Source organism: Acinonyx jubatus, chromosome E4, assembly GCF_027475565.1.
Source record: "Acinonyx jubatus isolate Ajub_Pintada_27869175 chromosome E4, VMU_Ajub_asm_v1.0, whole genome shotgun sequence".
NCBI lineage: Eukaryota > Metazoa > Chordata > Mammalia > Carnivora > Felidae > Acinonyx > Acinonyx jubatus.
Window position 1 is genome coordinate 46,001,513 of NC_069395.1, and position 23,488 is coordinate 46,025,000.

General features: G+C 36.3%; 1 protein-coding gene across 24 annotated transcripts in view; it reads left to right on the forward strand.

The window, feature by feature from the left end:
* HMCN1 (hemicentin 1) overlaps positions 1 to 23,488 on the forward strand; it is a 703,321-nt gene that overhangs the window by 383,812 nt on the left and 296,021 nt on the right. For all 24 annotated transcript variants that reach the window (XM_053209695.1, XM_053209701.1, XM_053209691.1 and 21 more), the window contains 2 exons: positions 19,440 to 19,611; positions 21,405 to 21,511. In XM_053209695.1, the coding sequence (XP_053065670.1) occupies positions 19,440 to 19,611; positions 21,405 to 21,511 (279 nt within the window). The remainder of the gene's footprint in view (positions 1 to 19,439; positions 19,612 to 21,404; positions 21,512 to 23,488) is intronic.

The window sequence follows — 23,488 nt, forward strand, 5'->3', positions numbered from 1 at the left end:
ATCCATCTTATATATAAACTTAATTGTGATACTGTGTTTCTAATTTCCTTCATGACTTCCATGGATCTTCAGGGTAAGGTCTGACATCTAGCATGGCATGGAAGGACTTTTGTTTTCTTCCAAGTCCTCCCCCACTTTTATTTCTTACCACTTTGTATGCACACCAGCCACCACACACTTTTGAACCTCTCAGATATGCTGTGTTGTATCCTTCCTCCATGTCTTCGAACTTGCTATTCCTTCTGTCCCAAATGCTCCCCTTCTGCTTGTTCCATTTGCTTCCTGCTCATCCTTCAAAACCCATCTCAAGTATGGATGGCTACCTTTCCCAGATAAACCCAGAGTTAATCTGTGCATCATACCTGATATACACTTTTATTATTGTACCTCTTAGCATCCTGTCATTGTTTATTTGCATGTTTGTTTTCTCCACTAGACTATGAATTCTCCCCACCCAAGAGTATATCCATTCTTTACCCCTTGGTGTCTCTCTATAGCATGGGATCCTGCTTCTTTTTTCTTCCTGGCTTTTAAAAGATAAGGTTCCCATTTTGATATTTAACTCATTTTCTCTCCTCCAGAGTATATGTATTCACTTTTCCTTTTTATACATGCTGAAGATTTCAGGATAATACTCATTCACCCACCCTACCTACTCCTCAGTTAATTCTGTAAAATGGGAGAAATGCACAGTTGTTGTTCAATAAGGATTGTGATAGTATTATTTATGGGAAAACTGAATGGGAAAAGAGAGAAGAACCTTCTGTCTCTTATCTCATATTTACCCCACACCCAGTCATAGACCCACTGTTGAGTGGCCTTCAAGAAGCAGAAAAAACTCTGACATTGATGGTGCCATTTGATTGGTGTGATAAGTTGGCAGGGACATTGTAATAAATGGGTTCTTTGAAGAATGGGAGTGGAGGCAAGATTACAGTGAAGGTAACAGAACTTAAGTCTAAGGGACTTTGTTTTGTGTGAACCCCTTCTAAGGCTCTGGGAAATGAGTTGAAATGTGTTCACAGAATTAAAAAGTGTGAGGAACAGATATGCAAAAGTAAGACATTTAAACTGTGATTGGTCAAGACTGCTGTCTTCTTCAACTCCAACTTCCCCCCTCAACCCATGTGCCCTTGTGTCCAGTGAAATTGGGTGGTCTTGACTATTTTTTAGTAGTATAAAACCACTAAAGTTCTAGCAATACTATAGGCACCAAATGTGTCTATATATGAAGTTGAAAGTGTTAAAGAATCCCAGATAAGAATTTAAAAGTGCTTTTTGATAAACAATATTAGAGAAAAGACTAAATTATCTTTCTATTCTCTTTATAGAAAATATTATGCATTTTTTATTATGGGAATAAGACAAAGAATATCAGTCAAAATGCAGTGAAAAAGTATCATAGACTCTTGTTCGTTAACAATAACAAAATTGTTGTTAATTTCTAGATTTGTCAGGCTTTAATAATTTGAAATGTATGTATCTGATTTTTTATCACAGGTAACTATTTTTGTTCCAACTTTTATAGTTGTGATTTTATATTTTTTTTCCTTAAGTAGGGCCCCCAAACTGAACAAGCTTTGGCCCCAGAGGATTTGAGTCTGTCTCTAAGCAGGAAGTTTGGGGAAACATCGATGTTCTGTTATCGTCTGCTGAAGCAGTTTTTCATTGCTTTTCAGAGACCCAGAACTTTCTCCCCTGCTCAAAACATGAATTTATTAGTGGTAAAACAGAATATATTACCCTAGTTTATTTGTTTATTAAATTTTATTAATTTATTTTGAGAGAGAAAGAGCATGAGAGGGGGAGGGGCAGAGAGAGCAGGAGCCAGAGATCCCAAGCAGGCTCTGTGCTGTCAGCCCGGCGCCTGACGTGGGGCTCAAACTCATGAACCATGAGATCACGACATGAGCCAAAACCAAGAGTTGGACACTTAACTGAGCCACCCAGACATCCCAACCCTAGTTTATGGTAGCAAATGCCAAATGCAGGGGTTCTCTAGTTGCTTAAAATCTGGCCTTGTTAAACTATCATAGGCGGGAACATACTCTTTCACCCTTGTGTATCTAGTATAGAACTGCTATTTGGTAAAATGACTGTACTTAAATGTTTATTGACTTAATATAAAATCCATTTTCAGGCCATAAATCAGTTTTATTCTTCCATCAGCTGTTAAAATACTGTGATAATTAGTTTTAACATAAATAGAGATACTATTTAGCCCAAAGACCCTAATAGGCTATGGATTGGATGGCTCTTCCCATTATTTCCTCCCCCCGCCCCCCAGGGTTGAAATATGTTCTCCTGCCTCTGTTTCACTTTTACTTTGTTATCTATTCTTTTTCGGACTAGATTACCTGTTGGTACATGTTGGTGTGCTGATGGGTCTTTCTCTGACTTAATCCATTACTTTCATTAACTTCCCAAATTTGAGTCTTGCTTTACTTTCCCCTTTTACCCTTGGGACCTCCTAAGATTTGCACAGTTGTTTCCAACTACCATCTCTGGAGGGATGATTTAGTTGTAGGAGCTAATAAAGTTTTACTGTAATTTGAAAGGAAGATGTTTGGCAAGAGCTGAATATTCACCTATTGCTAACATTATTATTATTGCTAATGTTACCAGTAAAATCCAGGCTGTTATATAAATTGAAGGGTCCTTACTAAAGATTAGAGGGAATCTGGAAAGAGTTAGTGTTACTGAGGTTTTTGTGTATGGTGCCAGGTTTTAAAAGCTGTGTAATGTTGAAGTTTTACCACCTCTATAAAGCTTTTCCCAATAATTTTAGTCCACGTTGATGGCTCTTCTTCCTGACTCCCTAAAGCACATCGTTATTAGCATTTATGCCTTGTGGAACCTTTGAATGACTGGACCTTTAAAATCCTCCAGTTTCTCTCCTCATTGAATGTACTTAAAGCTGTACTGAATGACATTTGAATGTATACTTCCTAAAGCTTCGTTTTTGAGTTTGTTATTAATTCTTAGGAGGCTGTTTGGAAATATGGAAAATATGATGAAATCTTGAGTACTTTACTTTAAAATCAACACTTGTTAGAGCAGATATATACAAACGGCTCCTTTTAGTGGTGTATGGCCTGGGGTCAATGAAGCTTGCCTATAACTTGACTGAATGTTAAAATGTCTAAATAATGTGTAAATCAGGAATGGTGCAAATCAACATATCAGCGTGGAGACAGTTAAGTCATTAAGGGACATGTTTGCAGTGCCCACCCAAGTTCTTACAGTGGTTCATATCATGAGATTTATAATTTGAGAGATCCTCAACCAGCTGTATTAGGATCTATTTGTTCCAATATGGTTATGATTAAGGAAGAAAAGAATGGTAGTGTATAGGCTATAAGATTTTCCCATCTCAATGAGAAGAGCACTTGTATTAAGTTAATCAGCCAACTGCTGTTAAGTATTTAATGCATTTAAATCACCTCTCCTGTGTTTTTCCCAAACTCAACAAACACCTGACAGTGCAGTGTATTTACGTTTTAAGTGTATGTGGAGGGATGTCGTTTTAAACTAAGGCATAATTTGAAAGTTGCGTAGAGTCAAAATTATGCTTAAAACCCATTGAATCATTTCTAAATTATTAGGACATAGGTCCTTAGAAGCTCAAAATCTGATTTGTTTTCCTCTCTCCCCTTCTCCCACCTTTCCTCTCCTTCTTTCCCTCCCTCGCTTCTTTCTTCTCCCACTTCTTCCTGCCCCCTCTCTTTTCTTCCTTGGGTCAGTTGGAATCTAAGATTTCTTTCAAAGGTAGGAATGTTAGGAGTGATGGGAACCTAAAGAACGTCACCCTATATTATACTCTTACCATGATTAACAGCATGAGATTTAGGGTTCTTTGCCTTTTTTTGGAATCTTATATCTTATCCTTACTGACAATGTGTTACATACAATAAAATGTAAATATTTACAGGATATGGAAAAAATTTAATGAAGTAAAATTTGTGAAGTTCTTAGGACAAGGCTTAGCATGTAGTGCTTCTTAAATGGCATCCATCATGAGATAGATAGATAGATAGATAGATAGATAAAATGGTAGCCATCAAAACAATTATACAGTTATAATTTGAAGCCCAGAATAAGTCTGCTTCTAGAAGCCAATAGAGAAATCACGTGGTCATTAAGTGTCCTCATAAATATATGATTGATGTACATTTGGCAAATGTATGTCTGCCCCAAAGAAATAAGTTCCCTACCCTAATTTTATTCAATATCAGCTGAAATTAGGTTCCTGAACCAGATCTTAGACCTTAGTAAATTCTTCTTGGGAATGAATTCTGTATTTTGAGGGTCTTTTGGAAGAAATCTTGCTAATTTTCATTAGGTGTTTGTTGTAAGGAACCAATAGGATTTTTACATGTCAAGTAGAAACCAGACAATCTTGTGTTTTAGCTTCTTCCAGTAAAATGGGATTGGGGGTAGATCAGGGCACATAAGTACATACTATTCTTAGCTGTTATGAATTAAGGTGTTCTCTAGAACTTGGAGGTATCTCAGCTCATAGTCTCTTCTTCTCTTAGTTATTTAATGACTATTAAAAAAAACACTTGAAAAGATCCTGTAGCCCATTTATGAAATGCAGAATTTCTTTGCAGTGTGAATTATTTCATGCTCTAATTTATCTTTTTTAAGTAAGATGTTCACATACTTCAAAATATTTGTTTGTTTAGTAATGCAAAAGACTGTTCTACAGAAGAGACCGTACCTCTCTGGAGTTTTTTTTAAGTTTATTTATTTATTTTGAGAGAGCACCAGTTGGAGAGGGGCAGAGAGAGAGAAGGAGAGAGAGAATCCCAAGTAGGCACCGCACTGCCAGTGCAGAGCCCAATGCGGAACTCAAACTCACAAACCATGAGGTCATGGCCTGAACTGAAGTCAGACACTTAACCAACTGGGCCACCCAGGTGCCTCTGTAAAGTTGTTTTAAAAAACCCTTCTCTAAGCTGCCAGAACTGATACATGAATTCAGCAAAGTTTCAGGATACAAAATCATTGTACAGAAATCGATTGCATTTCTATACACCAATAATGAAGCAACAGAAAGAGAAATGAAGACACTGATCTCATTTACAATTGCACCAAGAACCATAAAATACCTAGGAATAAATTTAACCAAAGATATAAAAGATCTGTGTGCTGAAAACTGTAGAAAACTTATGAAGGAAATTGAAGAAGACAAAGAAATGGAAATACATTCCATGCTCATGGATTGGAAAAATAAATATTGTCAAAATGTCAGTACTATCCAAAGCAATCTATATATTCAATGCAATCCCAATCAAAATTGCACCAGCATTCTTCTCAAAGCTAGAACAAAACAATTCTAAAATTTGTATGGAACCATAAAAGACCCCGAATAGCCAAAGTAATCTTGAAAAAGAAAACCAAAGCAGGAGGCATCACAATCCCAGACTTTAGCCTCTACTACAAAGCTGTAATCATCAAGATAGTATGGTATTGGCACAAAAACAGACACATAGGCCACTGGAATAGAATAGAGAACCCAAAATTGGACCCACAAATGTATGACCAACTAATCTGACAAAGCAGGAAAGAATATCCAATGGAAAAAAGACAGTTTCTTTAGCAAATGGTGCTGGGAGAACTGGACAGCACCATGCAAAAGAATGAAACTAGACCACTTTCTTACACCATACACACACACACACACACAACTCAAAATGGATAAAGGACCTAAATGTGAGACAGGAAACCATCAAAACTCCAGAGGAGAAAATGGAAAAACCTCTTTGACCTCAGCTGCAGCAATTTCTTGCTCCACATGCCTCCAAAGGCAAGGGAAATAAAAGCAAAAATGAACTCATCAAGATAAAAAGCTTCTGCACTGCAGAGGAAACAGTCCACAACTAAAAGGCAACTGGCAGAATGGGAAAAGATATTTGCAAATGACATATCGGATAAAGGGTTAGTATCCAAAATCTATAAAGAAATTACCAAACTCAACACATGAAAAACAAATAACCCAGTGAAGAAATGGGCCGAAGATATGAATAGACGCTTTTCCAAAGAAGACATCCAGATGGTGAAGAGACACATGAAAAGATGCTCAACATCAGTCATCATCAGGGAAATACAAATCAAAACCACATTGTGGGGTGCCTGGGTGGTTCGGTCAGTTAAGTGTCCAACTTCAGCTCAGGTCATGATCTCACAGTTCATGGGTTCAAGCCCCATGTCAGGCTCTGTGCTGACAGCTCAGAGCCTAGAGCCTACTTCAGATTCTGTCTCCTTCTCTCTCTGCCCCTCCTTTGTTTGCGCTCTCTCTCTCAAAAATAAATATTAAAAAATATTTTTTTATGCCACATTGAGATATCACCTCACACTGGTCAGAGTAACTAAAATTAACGATTCAGGAAGCAACAGATGTTGGTGAGGATGTAGAGAAAGGGGAACCCTCTTGAACTGTTGGTGGGAATGCAAACTGGTGCAGCCACTCTGGAAAACAGTATGGAGGTTCCTAAAAAAATTAAAAATAGAACTACTCTTTGACTTAGCAATAGCACTATTAGGAATTTATCCAGAGGATAAATTTGGGAGTGATGATGTGTTTCATTTTTTTCCCTCCACTAAATACCTGTCTATTTTAGAATGGCAAAAATGGAAAAAATCTCAGTGAAGTCAATTCTCTCATTAAAACTCTTCCTAGTGCTGATTCATAGGGGCACATGTACCCCAATGTTTATAGCAGCGCTTTCAACAATAGCCAAATAATGGAAAGAGTCTAAATGCACATCAACTGATGAATGGATAAAGAAGATGTGGTTTATATATACAATGGAATACTACTTGGCAATGAGAAAGAATAAAATCCTGCCATTTGCAGCAACATAGATGGAACTGGAGGATATTATGCTAAATGAAATAAGTCAGCCAGAGAAAGACAGATATCATATGTTTTCACTCATATGTGGGACTTGAGAAACTTTACAGAAGACCATGAGGGAAGGGAAGGGGAAAAAATAGTTACCAACAGAGAGGGAGGGAGGTAAACCATAACAGACTCTTAAATACAGAGAACAAACTGAGGGTTAATGGGGGCGGCAGGGGAGAGGGGAAAACAGGTGATGGGTATTGAGGAGGGCACTTGTTGGGATGAGCACTGGGTGTTGTATGTAAGCGATGAATCATGGGAATGTACCCCAAACAAGAGCACATGGATACACTGTATGTTAGCTGACTTGACAATAAATTATATTAAAACAAAACAAAACAACCTTCTCTTATCTCGCTTTGAAAATCTGGCTGAACTATGAATCCTCCTTTTGTGTATGTTTCCACATACTTATATAACTCTGCATATCTATTCAGCTAAAAGGCTAACTTTAGGGGTGCCTAGGTGGCGCCCAGGTCATGATCTTGCAGTTTGTGAGTTCAAGCCCCAGGGTGGGCTCTGTGCTGACAGCTGGGAGCCTGGGGCCTGCTTCAGATTCTGTGTCTCCTTCTATCTTTGCCCCTCCCCCACTCATACTCCATCTCTCTCTCTCTCTCTCTCAAAAATAAAAATAAACATTAAAAAAAACTAAAAAACTAACTTTAATAGTACTTAAGTATTTCTATAACTAGGGGTGTTTTTGCTACCCATAAAGAGCTTGCAGTAAGTTTGGACTTTTTCCTGCTTTGGTATAGCCAGGAGTGAGACCACGACTAGTTTATGTATAGGCATACATGCAATTATGCATGTATGTACAGATACATGTATCATGTCTATACATGAAGGCACGTACTTATGTTCTTGTGTGTTTTTACAATTTCATTTCCTTTAATAACTAGGAAGTGTTTTAATGAGAGAATTTACTTCACTGAGATTTTTTCCATTCTAAAATAGACAGGTATTTAGTAGAGGGGAAAAAATGAAGCACATCAACACTCCTAAAAACCTAAGCAAACATAAAAGGATTCAAGTGGGAAACATAAATGAAAAAAATCAAGCTTTTATTTTTTTCTCAGCCTTATTGGGGTATAATTGAGAAATAAAACTGTAAGATATTTAAAGTATATGTTGTGATATGATATACATAAACATTGTGAAAAGATTCCTCCCATCTAGTTAATTATCACATCCATCACCTCACATATTTATTGTTTTAAAAATTATTGGGGCGCCTGGGTGGCGCAGTCGGTTAAGCGTCCAACGTCAGCCAGGTCACGATCTCGCGGTCCGTGAGTTCGAGCCCCGCGTCGGGCTCTGGGCTGATGGCTCAGAGCCTGGAGCCTGTTTCCGATTCTGTGTCTCCCTCTCTCTCTGCCCCTCCCCCGTTCATGCTCTGTCTCTCTCTGTCCCCAAAATAAATAAATGTTGAAAAATTATTATTTGGTGAGAACATTTAAGTCCTACTCTTTTAATAAATTTCATTAATTTAATACAGTGTGATCAGCATGGTATCACTCATATGTGGAATCTAAAGAATATGTCAAACCCAGAACTAGAGAGTAGAAGAGTGGGGGAAATAGGGAGAGGTTGGTAAATGGATACAAACTTTCAGCTGTAAGATGAGTAAGGTCTGTGGATCTTATGTATGAAAGTCAATCTTTCATATTTTTATTATTTTAAAGTGTATTTTCTGCCAAACCAAATTTCCTCAGTCATTTGTAACACATCGAAGTTGTGACACATAAGAATTTTATGAATATACATTAATGAAATATACTTGGACACTTTAAAGTAGCCAGCAGGAATGATTTTACCCTTCAAAAATGTTGAACGTGTGCTTTTATTTTTTCGGCTGTTGCACATTAGAGAATTCCCATCATGTTAAAGGTGTGGTACACATATTTTACACACATTTTAGGAGTTCACAGAATTGAAGGTTGAGAGTACTTTTGTCATCAGTCCTCCGTAGTCTCCCCATTGAACCCAAATTTCCTAGTGCTGTCCCCATTTCTAACCCTTCCCCCAGCCCATGTTCTCTGAATGACTTGGGTAAAATGTTCGTTCCACCAGAAAGCCTTTAAAAAAATAACCTATAACACAGATTATTTCTTATTTTGCATACCCTTAACACAAGCATTGCACAGACTTGTACAATGAATCACAAACCACACTTGTTTTTGAACACTCACTGTTGGAAAAGCTCAGCGTACAGTTTTCCAAATCAGGCAGGTATTAGATACACAAAACGTAATATAAATGGATACTATTAGCAGAAGACCTTCTCAAGAGATCTCAAAGTGTGACATTTCTGTGGTGGATTTGCTAAAATTTGCTAACTGTGAAGTTGGGTTTGTCAGCACTCTGTGAGTGGGCCCATCCTCAGGAAGAGACTGTCATTAACCAAATTCATAGCAGTGTTGTATAAAATCAGAATGCCAACTCACTCATCTGTGGTGAGAAATCTAACTGCCATAAGTCTAGAACACTTGTATTGACATGGTTAGTGCATTCGCTCCCTGCAGGCACATATACAGGGTGGGCAGATTGTCATCTGAAGGTTTCCTGGAATGAGAACAAGGGAAAACTTGTTCCAAGGCTCCATTTCAAGCCATTATGTGTGGGCATCTAAGCTTCTTGTCACAGGATGATATATTTCTTCCTTTGTGTAAGTTCTTAGAGGGGAGGAGCTGCAAGGGAAACTTCATGACTTTAAATTCCATGATATCTCCTGTCTGGATCTCTCAACTGAACTGGTCCAGTCCCATATATCTGAACATCTCCTTTGTACTTCTACTTGGATGTCTAATAAAGAGATATCTTAAATTCAGAATGCCCAAGCTGAGAGCCTCCCTCTCATTCTCATGCCTCCACCCCTTTAAATCAACCCCTCCCACAGTCTTCTCAATCTCAGTTAATGGCAACAGAGCTCAGAGGTTTCATCTTCAGACCGACACCCCCCCCCCCCCCCCCCCCCGCCCACATCCAGTCTTTGGGAAACCTTGTCAAGCCTGACTTCAGCAAACTTCCAGAACTGGTCACTTCTCTTTGCCCCACTGCCACAGGCCTTTTCTGGGTCACCCTGGGTCATCTCCCACCCAGATTATTGCAACAGCTTCATATCTGATCTCCTTGCTTCTGCCCTGGCACCCCCCTAGAGCCTAATTTCAACACAGAAGCTGCAGCGATCTTTTTACCACTTGTCCTAACATGGAACTCCTGAGCTATCAAGGCTTAACTCCCATCTGTCCAAACACAGGAATACATAGGATCACAGTACTATCTACTTACTCTTGAAATGAAAGTGAGCAGTGTAGTTTGCATGACTACATATCTGATGTACGTGGGAGCTCTCTGAATTAGTGTCTGTGTAGAATACAACATTTCTTAAAGGGAAAGTAATGAAAATGTGCTAATTTGAAGCTTACATGTTTTATTAATATTCCACAATAATAAGAGCAATTGTTTAGATTTCAGAACAACAAAGATGTTTTTTTTTCAAGGAGGAATCTCTGACATTGTTTAGCATTACTATCACATGGAGATATTAAAGAACAGACCAACTTTTAGTAAGTTTTATTATTATTATTTTTTATTTTCCCATAGACAGTGTACCTTTTTATTGCCTGCATCCAGGGTGGATGGCCGACATTGCCAGCACTTTAGTATTCTCTTGGCTTGGGCTTTATCCTGGATATGACTGGGAATCATTAAAATTTTTTGAGTAGAAAAGTGCATCACAGTTTAGGACTATACACTGAACATTTGTATTCTTCTTTTTAATGTTTATTTTTATTGTTGAGACACAAAGAGGAGTGGGTTGGGGAGGGGCAGAGAGGGAGGGAGACACAGAATCTAAAGCAGGCTCTGAGCTGTCAGCACAGAGCCCGACATGGGGCTGGAACCCACAAACCATGAGATCATGACTTGAGCTGAAGTCAGAGAGGCTTAACTGACTGAGCCCCCCAGGTGCCCCTGAGCATTTGTATTCTTATCTTGCTTATTTATTACTTGAAAGTAAGAGCTAGTTAATTTGTTTTTAATGTCTACCCCATTTCTCCATCTAGACTGTCATATTATAAGGCAGGAAATATATTTGTATTTCTTTGGTATTCCTTATAATATCCTATGTTATCCTTTATATTCAGTAGATGCCCAGTTACTACTTGGTGACTTCCAAGAATATTCTGTATTATGGGCTGTATGGTGGAATGCAGAGTAGAAATGAATTTGAGCCTGGGGGGAAAGGCTCTCCTGGTTATCCAGAGGGTCAGAGTGAAGGCTGTCTCTGCTATTATGTAAGGTTTACCACAAAAAGATGGTCTTGGACATGTAGCAAGTCTTTCTCACATCAAATACAATCTAGATTTAAAGGCTTTAATATTTTTATACAATTTAATTCTTGATAATTTTTTGCCCAATAGTGATAAAAATATGTAGCTAATCAGATCATTGTTTTGCATGCCACTTCTCATTAAAAACCCCTGCACTGGTTTTTGTTTTTCGCTAGCTTTATTTCTGATTTATTCTTGAAAACTGCCATTTTTCTTTATGATACTTCAGAAAATGTGCAAGGTTACTGGGATCAAAAGGCCAGCCCTGCTTCTTTCTAGTTGTGTGACTTACAAACTTTGCAATCTAGGCCTCAGTTTTGTTTTTGTTTTTGTTTCTTCATCCATAAGATGGAGATAATCGTACTGTATCAAAGAATTGTTGCAGAGTGTTGTAAAGCTTCTAAAGGTACCTAGCATGTAACAGCACTATAAAAGTACGTACCATTATTAGTATTAATATTACACAAATCTTTTTCAGAACAGGTTCTGATTATTAGATGGGTGCATTTAAACCTAACTCTGCCTTTTCCATTGCTCTTGCTTTATTGAGTTCATTTTCTGACATTCTTCCATTACTGAACTTGAAAATCTGCACCCAGGGCTACTGTGAGGCATACATTTTGGCATTAAAAAAAAAATTTACTGACTTAATTTTAGAGATTTCTCCATTGCATTTTGAAACCCTAAGCTAACTAACCAAATAAATAAAAACTAAACAGAGCCTGGTGCTCACATTTGAGACCACAAATGCAAGTTTTGGGGCACCTGAGTGGCTCAGTCAGTTAAGCGTCCGACTTCGGCTCAGGTCATGATCTTTCAGTCCGTGAGTTCGAGCCCCGCATCATGCTCTGTGTTGACAGCTCAGAGCCTGGAGACCACTTCAGATTCTGTGTCTCCCTCTCTGTCTGTCCCTCCCCTGCTCTTGCTCTCTCTCTCTCTCTCTCTCTCTCTCTCAAAAATAAATAAAGACTAAAAAAAATTTAAAGACCACATATGCAAGTTTGTACACTCTTCAGCTCCATATTGAAAATTCGGTGCTGAGAGAGGGCTTGTCACAAATGAATACAGAGCCCAAATGCTACCTTTTCACATACTCTTAACTCTAAGGCTAAGGATCTGGCATACAGTTTCTCCTTTACTCTCTACCTCCCTCTTTCCCCTTTTTCCTTTTTCTTGCAAATATTTATTGGGAATTTACTAGATCCTATGCATTATATTAGCTTCAAGAGACATAGTAGTGAATATGTCTCTGTGCTCTCTGTCATGGGACCCAGAGTTTAGTAGGGAAGACAAATGATAAACAACAACAAAAATACAACTATATGCACAATTTAATTAAAATTGTGTATAATACCATATTTCTGTTCTTCCAATGAATGGACAAAAGATGTTCTGGGGATGTTCTTTGGATGTAATTAATTGCATTAAAAATGTCCTTCAAATTGCATCAAAAAGAATAAAATACCTAGGAATAAATTTAACCGTGGAGGTGAAAGACCTGTACACTAAAAACTACAAGACTTTGATGAAATTACAAAGAAATGGAAAGCTACTCCCTGCTTGTAGATTGGAATAATTAATATTGTTAAAATGTCCATACTTCCCAAAGCAATCTGCAGATTCAAAACATGCCTGTCAGAGTTCCAATGGTATTTTTTCACAGAAATAGAATAAACAGTCCTAAGATTTGTATAGAACTACAAAAGACCCCAAATAGCCAAAGTAAACTTGAGAAAAGAAGAACAAAGCTGAAGACATCACACTTCCTGGTTTCAAGCTATTATTACAAAGCTATAATAATCAAAGCATATGATATTGGCACAAAACAGACACTTAGATCAATGGAACAGAATAGAGAGCCCAGAAATAAACCCATATATGTGTATAATCCATTAATTTACAGCAAAGGAGCCAAGAATATACAATACAGAAAAGACAAACTTTTCAATAATGATGTTAAGAAAACTGAACAGTCAGATGTAAAAGAATGAAACTAGACCACTATCTGAACACCATACACAAAAACTAACTCAAAATGCAGTAAAAACTTAGATATGCAACCTGAAACCATAAGACTCCTAGAAGAAAACATTGGCAGTAAGCTCCTTGACACTGACCTTGGTGATGATTTTTTGGATTTGCCACCAAAAACCAAGGCAACAAAAGCAAAAAATAAACTGCTGGGACTACATCAAACTAAAAAGCTTCTGCACAGCAAAGGAAACCATAAGCAAAATGAAAGGCAGTCTATGGAATGGGAGTGGATAGTTGCAAAGCATGTATCTGATAAGGGGCTAATATCCAAAATATATAAATAATTCATGCAATTCAATTGCACAAAACCAAACAACTTATCAAAAATGGGCACAGGATCTAAATAGACATTTTCCAGAGAAGACATACAGATTATCATCAGGTACATAAAAAGATGCTCAACATCACTAATCATCAGGAAAATGCAAATCAAAACTATGAGATATTACCTCACACCTGTTACAATGGCTGTTTCCAAAATGACAAATAATAATTGTTGGCGAAGATGTGGAGAAAAAGGAATCCTTGTGCACTATTGGCGGGGGGGGGGGGGGGGGGAATGTAAATTGTTGCAGCCACAATGGAAAAACAGTATGGAGGTTCCTCAAAAAAGGAAAAATAGAACTATTATCCATCGATTTCATTTCTGAGTTTTTATCCAAAGAAAATGAAAACAATAACTTCAAAAGATATATGCACTCCCATGTTCATTGCAGTATTATATGCAGTAGCCGAGACATGGGAGCAACCTGAGTTTTTACTGACAGATGAATGAATAAAGAAGATGTGGTATATATGCACACAGGAATATTATTCAGCCATAAAAAGAAGGAAATCTTGCCATTTGTGACAACATGGATGGACCTTGGGGGCTCAATTTTATTATGCTAAGTGGAATAAGTCAGACGGAAAAAGACAAATAGTGCATGATGTCACTTGTATGAGGAACCTAAAACAAAAACAAAACCCAAACCAAAACTGAGTTCATAGATAATGGAGAACAGACTGGTGGTTGTCAGATGTGGAGAGTGGTAGAGGAATTAGAGAAATGGGTGAAGGGGATCAAAACGTACAGTCTTTTAGTTATAGAATAAGTCAGTCTTGGGATGTAATGTACCACATGGTAGCTATAGTTAATAATACTGTAGTGTATGTTTGAGAGTTGCTAAGAGAGTAAATCTTAAAAGTTCTCATCATAAGAGAAAAAAATTGTAACTATGTATGATGATGGATATTAACCAGACTTATTGTGATTATTTTGCCATGTATACAAATAATGAATAAAACTCATATAATCTTATATGTCAATTATATCTCAGTGCAGGGGAAAAAAAAAAAGATGTCCTTCCAAGCAGCTAAACAAAGCTCTTCTTCATGTTTTGTTCTTGAAGGGTATAAAAAAATGATTTTGCTTCCATTTCTGCTTAGCACTATTATATTTCATAATATATAACAATGTATCCTGGTTTTGTGCTTTGAAATAATACTTGCATCTCATTCCCATGTAAAATAGACATATGACCTTAATTTTATTTTGTTATGTTTTTAAATTTACATCCAAGTTAGGTAGCATATAGTGCAACAATGATTTCAGGAGTAGATTCCTTAATGTCCCTTACCCATTTAGCCCATCCCCCTCCCACAACCCCTCCAGCAACCCTCTGCTTCTCTATATTTAAGAGTCTCTTATGTTTTGTCCCCCTCCATGTTTTTATATTATTTTTGCTTCTCTTCCCTTATGTTCATCTGTTTTGTGTCTTAAATTCCTCATATGAGTGAAGTCATATGATATTTGTCTCTCTTTGACTAATTTCGCTTAGCATAATACCCTCTAGTATTATGTATTATGTATAGTATTAATACCCTCTACATAGTTCCATCCATGTAGTTGCAAATGGCATGGATTCTTTCTGAGCGCCGAGTAATACTCCATTGTATATATATATATACCACATCTTCTTTATCCACTCATCCGTCGATGGACATTTGGGCTCTTTCCATACTTTGGCTGTTGTTGATAGTGCTGCTATAAACATTGGGGTGCATGTGTCCCTTCGAAACAGCATCCCTGTACCCTTGGATAAATACCTAGTAGCGCAATTCCTGGGTTGTAGGGTAGTGCTAGTTTTTACTTTTTTGAGGAACCTCCACACTGTTTTCCAGAGTGGTTGCACCAGCTTGCCTTCCCACCAGCAATGCAAAAGAGATCCACTTTTTCCACATCCTTCCCAACATCTGTTGTTGCCTGCGTTGTTAATATAAGCCATTCTGACAGGTATGAGGTGGTATCTCATTGTGGTTTTGATGTGTATTTCCCTGATGATGAGTGATGTTGAGCATTTTTTCATGTGTCGGTGGGCCATCTGGATGTCTTCTTTGGAGAAGTGTCTATTCATGTCTTTTTCCCATTTCTTCACTGGATTATGTGTTTTTGGGTGTTGAGTTTGATAAGTTATTTATAGATTTTGGATTCTAACCCTTTATCTGATATGTATATGACCTTTTAAATATTGATCATTACATATGATATAAAATATATAAACTAAGAAAGTATCTTCAAGAACACAGGAGTCTTATATAAAACAATTATTGAGCTAGAATAAGTCTAGTTAGGTATTTAAGAGGTACAAGAACTCTTTGAAATATCAGTTTCCTACCTGTAAAATAAAGGAGCTGTATTAGATGCTCTCAAACCCCTTGGAGATATAAACTGATACGAATTATTAGAGAAACATTTTTAATTAAAATTTTAATGTATAATTAATGGTTACCTAGTGGTTTGAAACAGTTTTTACATTAGTAAAAATGTACCAATCCAAAGATTCTCAGATTATTGTAATTCTGTTCCATTTGTCATTACACAGAAGATTATTTCCAATCTCATGAGAACATTTCTCATGGTTAGACAATTAAAGATTTCTTTCTTATATGTAGTAACATAGGAGGCCAGAAATCTCACTAATGGTAATTCTGTAGCCTGCAGTGATCTTCATTAATGCATACACTGGTAAAATCTATATTTTCTAACAAAATGGATTGCATCTGTTTTGATTTGATTTTTTTATAAGTGGATAAAAAAGTGACTTTTAAGAAGTCTGAACTGTATCTTTCACAAGTAATATTATGATACATAGTAATCCTTTGTGAAAGCTTCATAAATGTTGGTGATTTGCAAAAAGTATTGAGTAAACTCAAAAGCTCTCATATTCCATACCATTTGAACACACTTGCCTTATGAAAATGCAACTAAAGTAGAAACTCTTCCATTTTTATAAGAATGCCTAGGACTTAGTGATTTCTCTGCATACATAATAGACAATGAATAGATTCCCAGTGATATATCATAACCTCTGCATTGGGTTTGAAGGAAAGATATATTTGAGGAGCCATCCAGAGATATATATTCATTTCAAGAGGGATGTATAAAAAATTTCTCTTCCACTTCTGTTGCATTTCATTGTTAAACTTGAGGTGGGATGCACTTCTTGTTTACTAATTCTTTTTCTTCTTTTCGACTAATCACTTACAGCCACATGATGTGTCTTACCACTAAAACAAATGTTCTCATTTATCTAGTTCTCTTGTCCTTTGCCTTCTTGCATCTCCTCACTGGACATTATCCTCAAAGTTATTTGTTATCAGTCACATTTCTCATTTGCTTTCTCAGACAGTAACCCAGTATTTCCATTTCCTTCAGTTAGACAGCCATATTCTATGTATAAGAAATAAAAATGTCAACACTCAGATTATTAAAATGTGTTTTGCTTAGTCCAATAGTAGTTACAACCAGTCTGATTTCTATAGCCATATGGACAGATTTATTGAGCAGATGATACATACATTTCTATCCAAGCATGATCACTGAGAGAACCCATTTTTCAAATATGGCATCTGCTTCTTTAGACAATTGTTTTGATATATACTTCATTTTGTGTATAAAATCCAGGTGCCTTCTAAGGTTAAAACTTGAGGAAATATGTAATTTCCTTTTAGGGGTAATTAACTATAATGGATTTGGTCTTTCTGTTCAATTTGTCTATGACACCACTATAAGGTTTGTGGGGTTTTTTTTTTTTTTTTTTTTTTTTTTTGTAAAATAACGTTTGTATTGTATTAGTCCTCTGCTTAAAGCCTTTCACGTAGTTTTCCAGTGAGATATTTAGGATAAAATCCAAATGTCACAGCCTGACTGGGTGATCATACATAGTTTGCCCCTGATGCTTCCGCCCTCATCTTCTATGTCCCCTTCTTCTGAACACTTCACCGTAGCAACATGGTTTCATTCATGTTCCCAACATATCTGGAGTACTTCTGTCTTCGTGTATTTTCTCAGGTCCTCTCTTCTTCCTGGAATGACGTTGCCCCCTCTTTTCTCATTTACAGAAATACTGTCTGACTTTCATGAATGAATTTTTTCACTTTGCTCATGAAGCCACTGGTGAAAATATTCATTGAGGGGAAAGAAGGGAATTGAGATATAGCGGCAAGGAAACCTTTGTCTATTATGTGGCAACTATTATGATGGGCACTTTACATACATTACTTCAGCAAGGGCTCTCTGTTTCATAAATCGCCATAACGTTTTTTATTTCAGAAGAAGTCATTATTATCCTCATTATGACCAACTTCATGGACATTAATGCATATCCCACCTCTATCGTGTGTACAGCATGCCATGTGGTTTCCGGTGTACAAAGATGAAAGAGATGTGGGCTGTTCTTGACCCTGGAGAAAAGACAGGAAGATTCATTAAAACTAAATAATGTATAAAGCGTGCGAAAAATTTAGTAAACACTAGTTCAGAGAGGAAGAGTGGTTGCTGAATATTGACTAAAATACTTAGTACCTGGAAGAGTAGCTTGAACCATAAACATGTGTTTTATAGATGAACATAATTGCCTAACCATTGTTACTTATGTGATGTGTTAGCTACTTTCCTCATCCTTGTGGACAAAAATCAAGGGGTGGTTTTTATAGAGAATGAAGTTATTACACAGTACTTGTTGTCGGATTGATTTGTGACTGCCACTATTGTAATTAAAAAGAAGGTTTTATTTTGGGATGAGCACTGGGTGTTGTATGGAAACCAATTTGACAATAAATTTCATAATAAAATAAAATAAAAAGAAAGTTTTATTTCAAACATTTAGGCTGTAGCTTCATATTCAGCTCTGTTCAGTATTTTAGTATTTTAGTAATTACAAGGGAAATTATTCATGATAGGATATAATCTTGAAAGATATATAAACCAGAGGAAGATCAGAGGTAGATTAAAGATTATCATGATTTAGAATCAATTGTAGTAAGTTCAAATAAGCAGTTCCTACCCAGAAATGCACTATTTGTTTAATGAGAACTTGTATTTGCTGTTGTAGAACACTTCTGAGAACTGGAAGCCTTTCTTGTTTACAGTGAAGCATTAACACCTTTTTATAACCTAATTTCTTAATATTTCCCCCAAGACAGTGTTTGCAAAATACACTACTTTCATTCATTCTAACCTGAAATATTTTTCTGTTTTTCAAAAAATACAGTGGTTAGTTTCTTCCATTATTTTTGGTACTTTCTTATTTTATCATAAAAAATGAATATTTTGCTGGCATTGCAATTATTTTGCAACATTTGATATACTGCAATATATATTACAATATTCTATATATAATTACCATATACTATATTCCAACAATTCATAGACCCAACATATTGAAATTGGATTAATTTGCTAGTTATCTTTTAAAAATTGTATCTTAAAAGAAATCCAGAAAGAGAGAATGGAGGGAAATGGGATCTCACAATATTGGCAATACCATGTTTTTTATAGGTTCTTTTTTATTTCTCTTGAAAAACATAAAGCTGTCCGTAATATCTCTGCCTATTTCACTTTACTGGCTTTCAGACATCATAATCTTATTTTTAATATATTATTCCAAATAGAAAACTTGAAATCTGAGCATGGATGACACTAGTTACTTTATTCTGAAGCTACTACAATAACTGGATGTAGGAAAAGGTTTCTCTTCACCGTGATGGAACTAAACCCCATACTGGTACAGGAAGTGCCAATTCATGTGATTAACCAAAGAAAAATACTGTATCTGAAGTCATGGATGTATAATACTGTAAATGTTTCTGACATCACTCACGCTTCTTCTTTTCTTTTATAGGTGTTAAAATGGGTAGAGGAAGCAGTGCAGTCCTCTAAAGTTCACCTGTTATCAACAGATCATTTGGAACAAGCTGTAAACACTTGGAAAATTCCTTTTGATCCCAGCCTAAAAGAGGTTACTGTGTCTCTGAGTGGCCCTTCTCCAGGGATTGAAATTCGCAATCCTTTAGGTGAGATATATCATACATCATATAATAAAATACGAAAACCATGAAAGGTAAAAGTTTTTTGCACACTTATTTATGTCAAGTTAATGCTAACTTTACGAATAAATTCAGTGAATTCAAAAGTGACTAGGAAGGATTTTTTAAAAATAAAACTTTTTAGTCGTAAGTATTGTTGAATTAACGTGAGATTCAAAAAACTGAAACTCCTAATAATTTATATGGATCAGATTTGGTAACTTAATTGTAGCTAAACTACTCAAAAGAAAAAAAATATTTAAATTGAGCCTGAAATTATATTTTCCTAATTTATGTATGAGGAAATATTTCATGTAACATATTCTATAAAATTTAGTATTTTGTGTTATTTTTAATGAATCACATGAAAAACCTCCTTTTAAAACTAACTGCCTATTTTTTTTTACCATATTGTCTTCTTGATAGGGTTGACTTTTACAGAAGAGAGTTAAAAACCACATTCTTTAATAGAATAATGTTTTAATTTACTTTGCTTCCTCAGTTGTATGTCATAACCCTAGGAATTGACCTGCTTCCTTGGCTAGTTGAATATTCTAATAAGACTTACATTGAAAAGGAATCTAGTAAAGATAGAAACCTCATTTTCCCTATTATTTGCATTTAGAATTTATTTATTTATTTGTTTGATTATTTATTTATTTACCTACCTATTGATGTTTGTAACATATTATCATTTCCATTGTGGCTTTAGTGTGCTGCTTTTTTTAAACCTATTTGTGAGTATTTGTAAATGGAAAGAGAGTAACTAGCTTACTTATTCAATTTAAGTCTTAAGAAATAACTAATGCCTAAAAGAAAACAGCATAGGAAATTGTCCCCAAAGACCACATTCGTGCTACCAATCAAAGTGGAGATTTACCAAACAAATAAGACCTATTTTTTAAGACTCCTATGGGTTTAGCTGAATACATGAATTTGTCTGTTGAGGTAGCATTCCATTCTAACCTTCCATGCCCCCCAGGAAAGATTTGTGGTTTTCACTACCTGGATAATTAAAAATATGTTATTCACTGTATTATGTTTCTACTACTTTAAAAATCCATTGACATTGATATTTTAAAAGTTGTTTACAATACTTGTAAAACTTCTGATGCAAACATAGATTCTTATAATTGATTTGTTTATATAACTGCAGAAGGAGTCTATAGAGAGCCACGAGTGAATAACTAAACTATGGCTTAATTCCTAATTTGCTTTTCTTCTTCTCTATGTCCCAACTATTAGATACTTTAGGTAAATCTCAGGTCATAGGAGATAGTACCATGCTACTTTATTTCACTGCCTCCTTTAAATGTGACAATAAAAGCTTTCTCCTGTGCTTCATGGAATACAGGTTAATGTTTTGGGCTTCGTGCACAAATATGCCCAAGGCTCTCATGTTAGTAATACCTTGAGTGATCTCCAAAAAGACATTTATTCTGGTTTACTCTTCTTGCCATCTGTTAAATCTAAATGTCTCTAGTGACTGCACGTAACTTCTCAGTAGCCATAATAATTGTTACCTAGGCTGGCTTTGGAAATATGATTGCAGTCTGCCAGTTGTTATTTTTGTTTTAAGACCAAATCCTCATGGCAAATGGGAATCTGATACTTCAGTTTCAATGTCCAGAAACCATAAAATTAAACATATTTTAGAAATAAATAATGTTTTGAGCTATAGGCACACATGTCCATCAGGTAATTTGTACTGGAAATGTATACAGCTAGTACACATAGCTGAAAGAAAGCTTATGCTTGTTACCTTTATGTCTGTCTTTCAGGGAAGCTGATAAAAAAAGGATTTGGCCTGAATGAGCTATTAAATATCCATAACTCTGCCAAGGTGGTGAATGTTAAAGAGCCAGAGGCTGGAATGTGGACAGTGAAGGTATGGTTATTTTACAAAGTCTGTTTATTTTGTTTTGATGTTGGCATGTTTTATAAAGTATATACAATATTTATATCTTCTCTCGCAATCACGGAGAATGCTTTTACTAAAAAGCAGTATACATAATGCATTTGTAAAGGTGTCTTGATCACGTGAATTTGGTAGTGTTAAGTTTTGATGACCATGAACGGCATTGATATCACCACAGAATACACTTAAATTCTCAGATAGTTTTCCAATAATCAAACCTGTAGATTGACTTTTTTATGCACCTCCTTTTTCCAAAACAATCAGAGATGGAGCTAGTCAAGAATAATGGTTAGGGGCATAGGCTCTAGTACGGGGATGCCTGCGTAGGAATCTCAATGCTGCTACTTAAAAGCTTTATTTCCTTGGGACTGTAGAGTTCTCTGTGCCTTGCTCTCCTCCTCTTAATGTCGGAATAAAAAAATAATACTCTTTTACTTCATAGAATTGTGCTGAGAATAAAATTAATATGATACAAATGAAATACTTAGCATAGTTCCTGTTACAAAGTAAGCACTCAGGTTCTATTGGCTCTTGTTATTTGGATAGATCTACATTCATTGTTTACTTGAACCCAATATGGTGTTTGGATCCTAGAATTACACGAAGTAGTATATATTCACTCTAAGCATTGTATTACGGTAATATGGAGGACAGAACATACACTCCGAATTCAGAATACCATAAATTGAAATCCAGTTCTGCAGTAGATTATGTGTGTGACTCATTGTCGTGGATATTCTGAGGGACTTGCCCGTGTTTCTCAGGCTTTTCAATGTGCTCTGGCCTAATTCCAACTCCAGTATCTGCATTTCTGTGCCTAAGAGGTTTTTTTTTTTTCCAGAACAGAAGAAGGCTGTTCTGCCAGAGAATTAAACCCCTCAGGAGCAGCTTTCAGTCTCTGGCAGGAATAAACTCCAGTTGTCCACATGGGAGCAGGACTGAAAGCACGCCCTTCTGGGGCTACATTCCTTTTCCTGTATCACTTCCCTCTTCCTATGAGCATCCTTTGTACCTCCCAAATAAACAGCTTGCTCTAGAATCCTTCTGGGATAACTCAAATTGAAGATACCCCTTGCATCATTTACTCTTGCTATCTCAGTTTCCCTACATTAAAAAAAAAAAAAAAAAAAGATTCATGGGCTCATGATTGAAATGTTGGAGCTGCTGTGAATGTGCATGGAAGTGTTCATACCCCAGGCATCTGAGGTGCCATTTCTTGCATGTCAGTTTTTGTTTTTGTTTGCTTTTTCCTTTTTAAAAGAATACCTATATTAACTTTCCCAGCTTAAAAAAATGAAAGCTTCCATTGTAACTTCATCCAAGCCCTAGAATATTCTCAGAACTCTCAGCCTTATGGGGAAAGTAGAAACAGTCATATGGTTTTTTTTGGGGGGTGGGGGGGAGGTGGATAATATGGGATAAGGGTTTGGGTGAAAAGGCAGTGTGAAATGTAATGGCCCCATCTGCCTGTTTTATTCACCTCCTTCCATGCGCTTACTAGGTGCTCAATATTTACTGAGGGCATTCAGTTGTAATGATGCAATGTTTTACTGCTATATTTTAAACAAGTGTAGCCAAATTGGATGGTATAGTTAGTTATTTTAACCAACTCCCCCAGTGTATGACTAGTGTTGAGTCTGACCTTCTGTGACCACAGTAAGTATAGGAGGTTTAGAGTCTTTTTTTTTCCCTCAAATACTTTAAGTGTGACCTAAACCAACAATGTCTTGACTAGCAAGTTCAGTGAGGCAATTTCTTCTTGCTTTCTGAGTAAGCATCAAGTTACTGATTGTGAAATATGTACAAGTGATGACATTTCTTTTGTATTATTGGCAACTTATTGCAAAGTATATGAACCTCTTTTGCAGGTGATTTGGATTGCTACCCGTAGTATTTCCTCTAGTAAAACTCTTGCCCAGAAGAAGAGAAATATTGCATGGCTGTTGC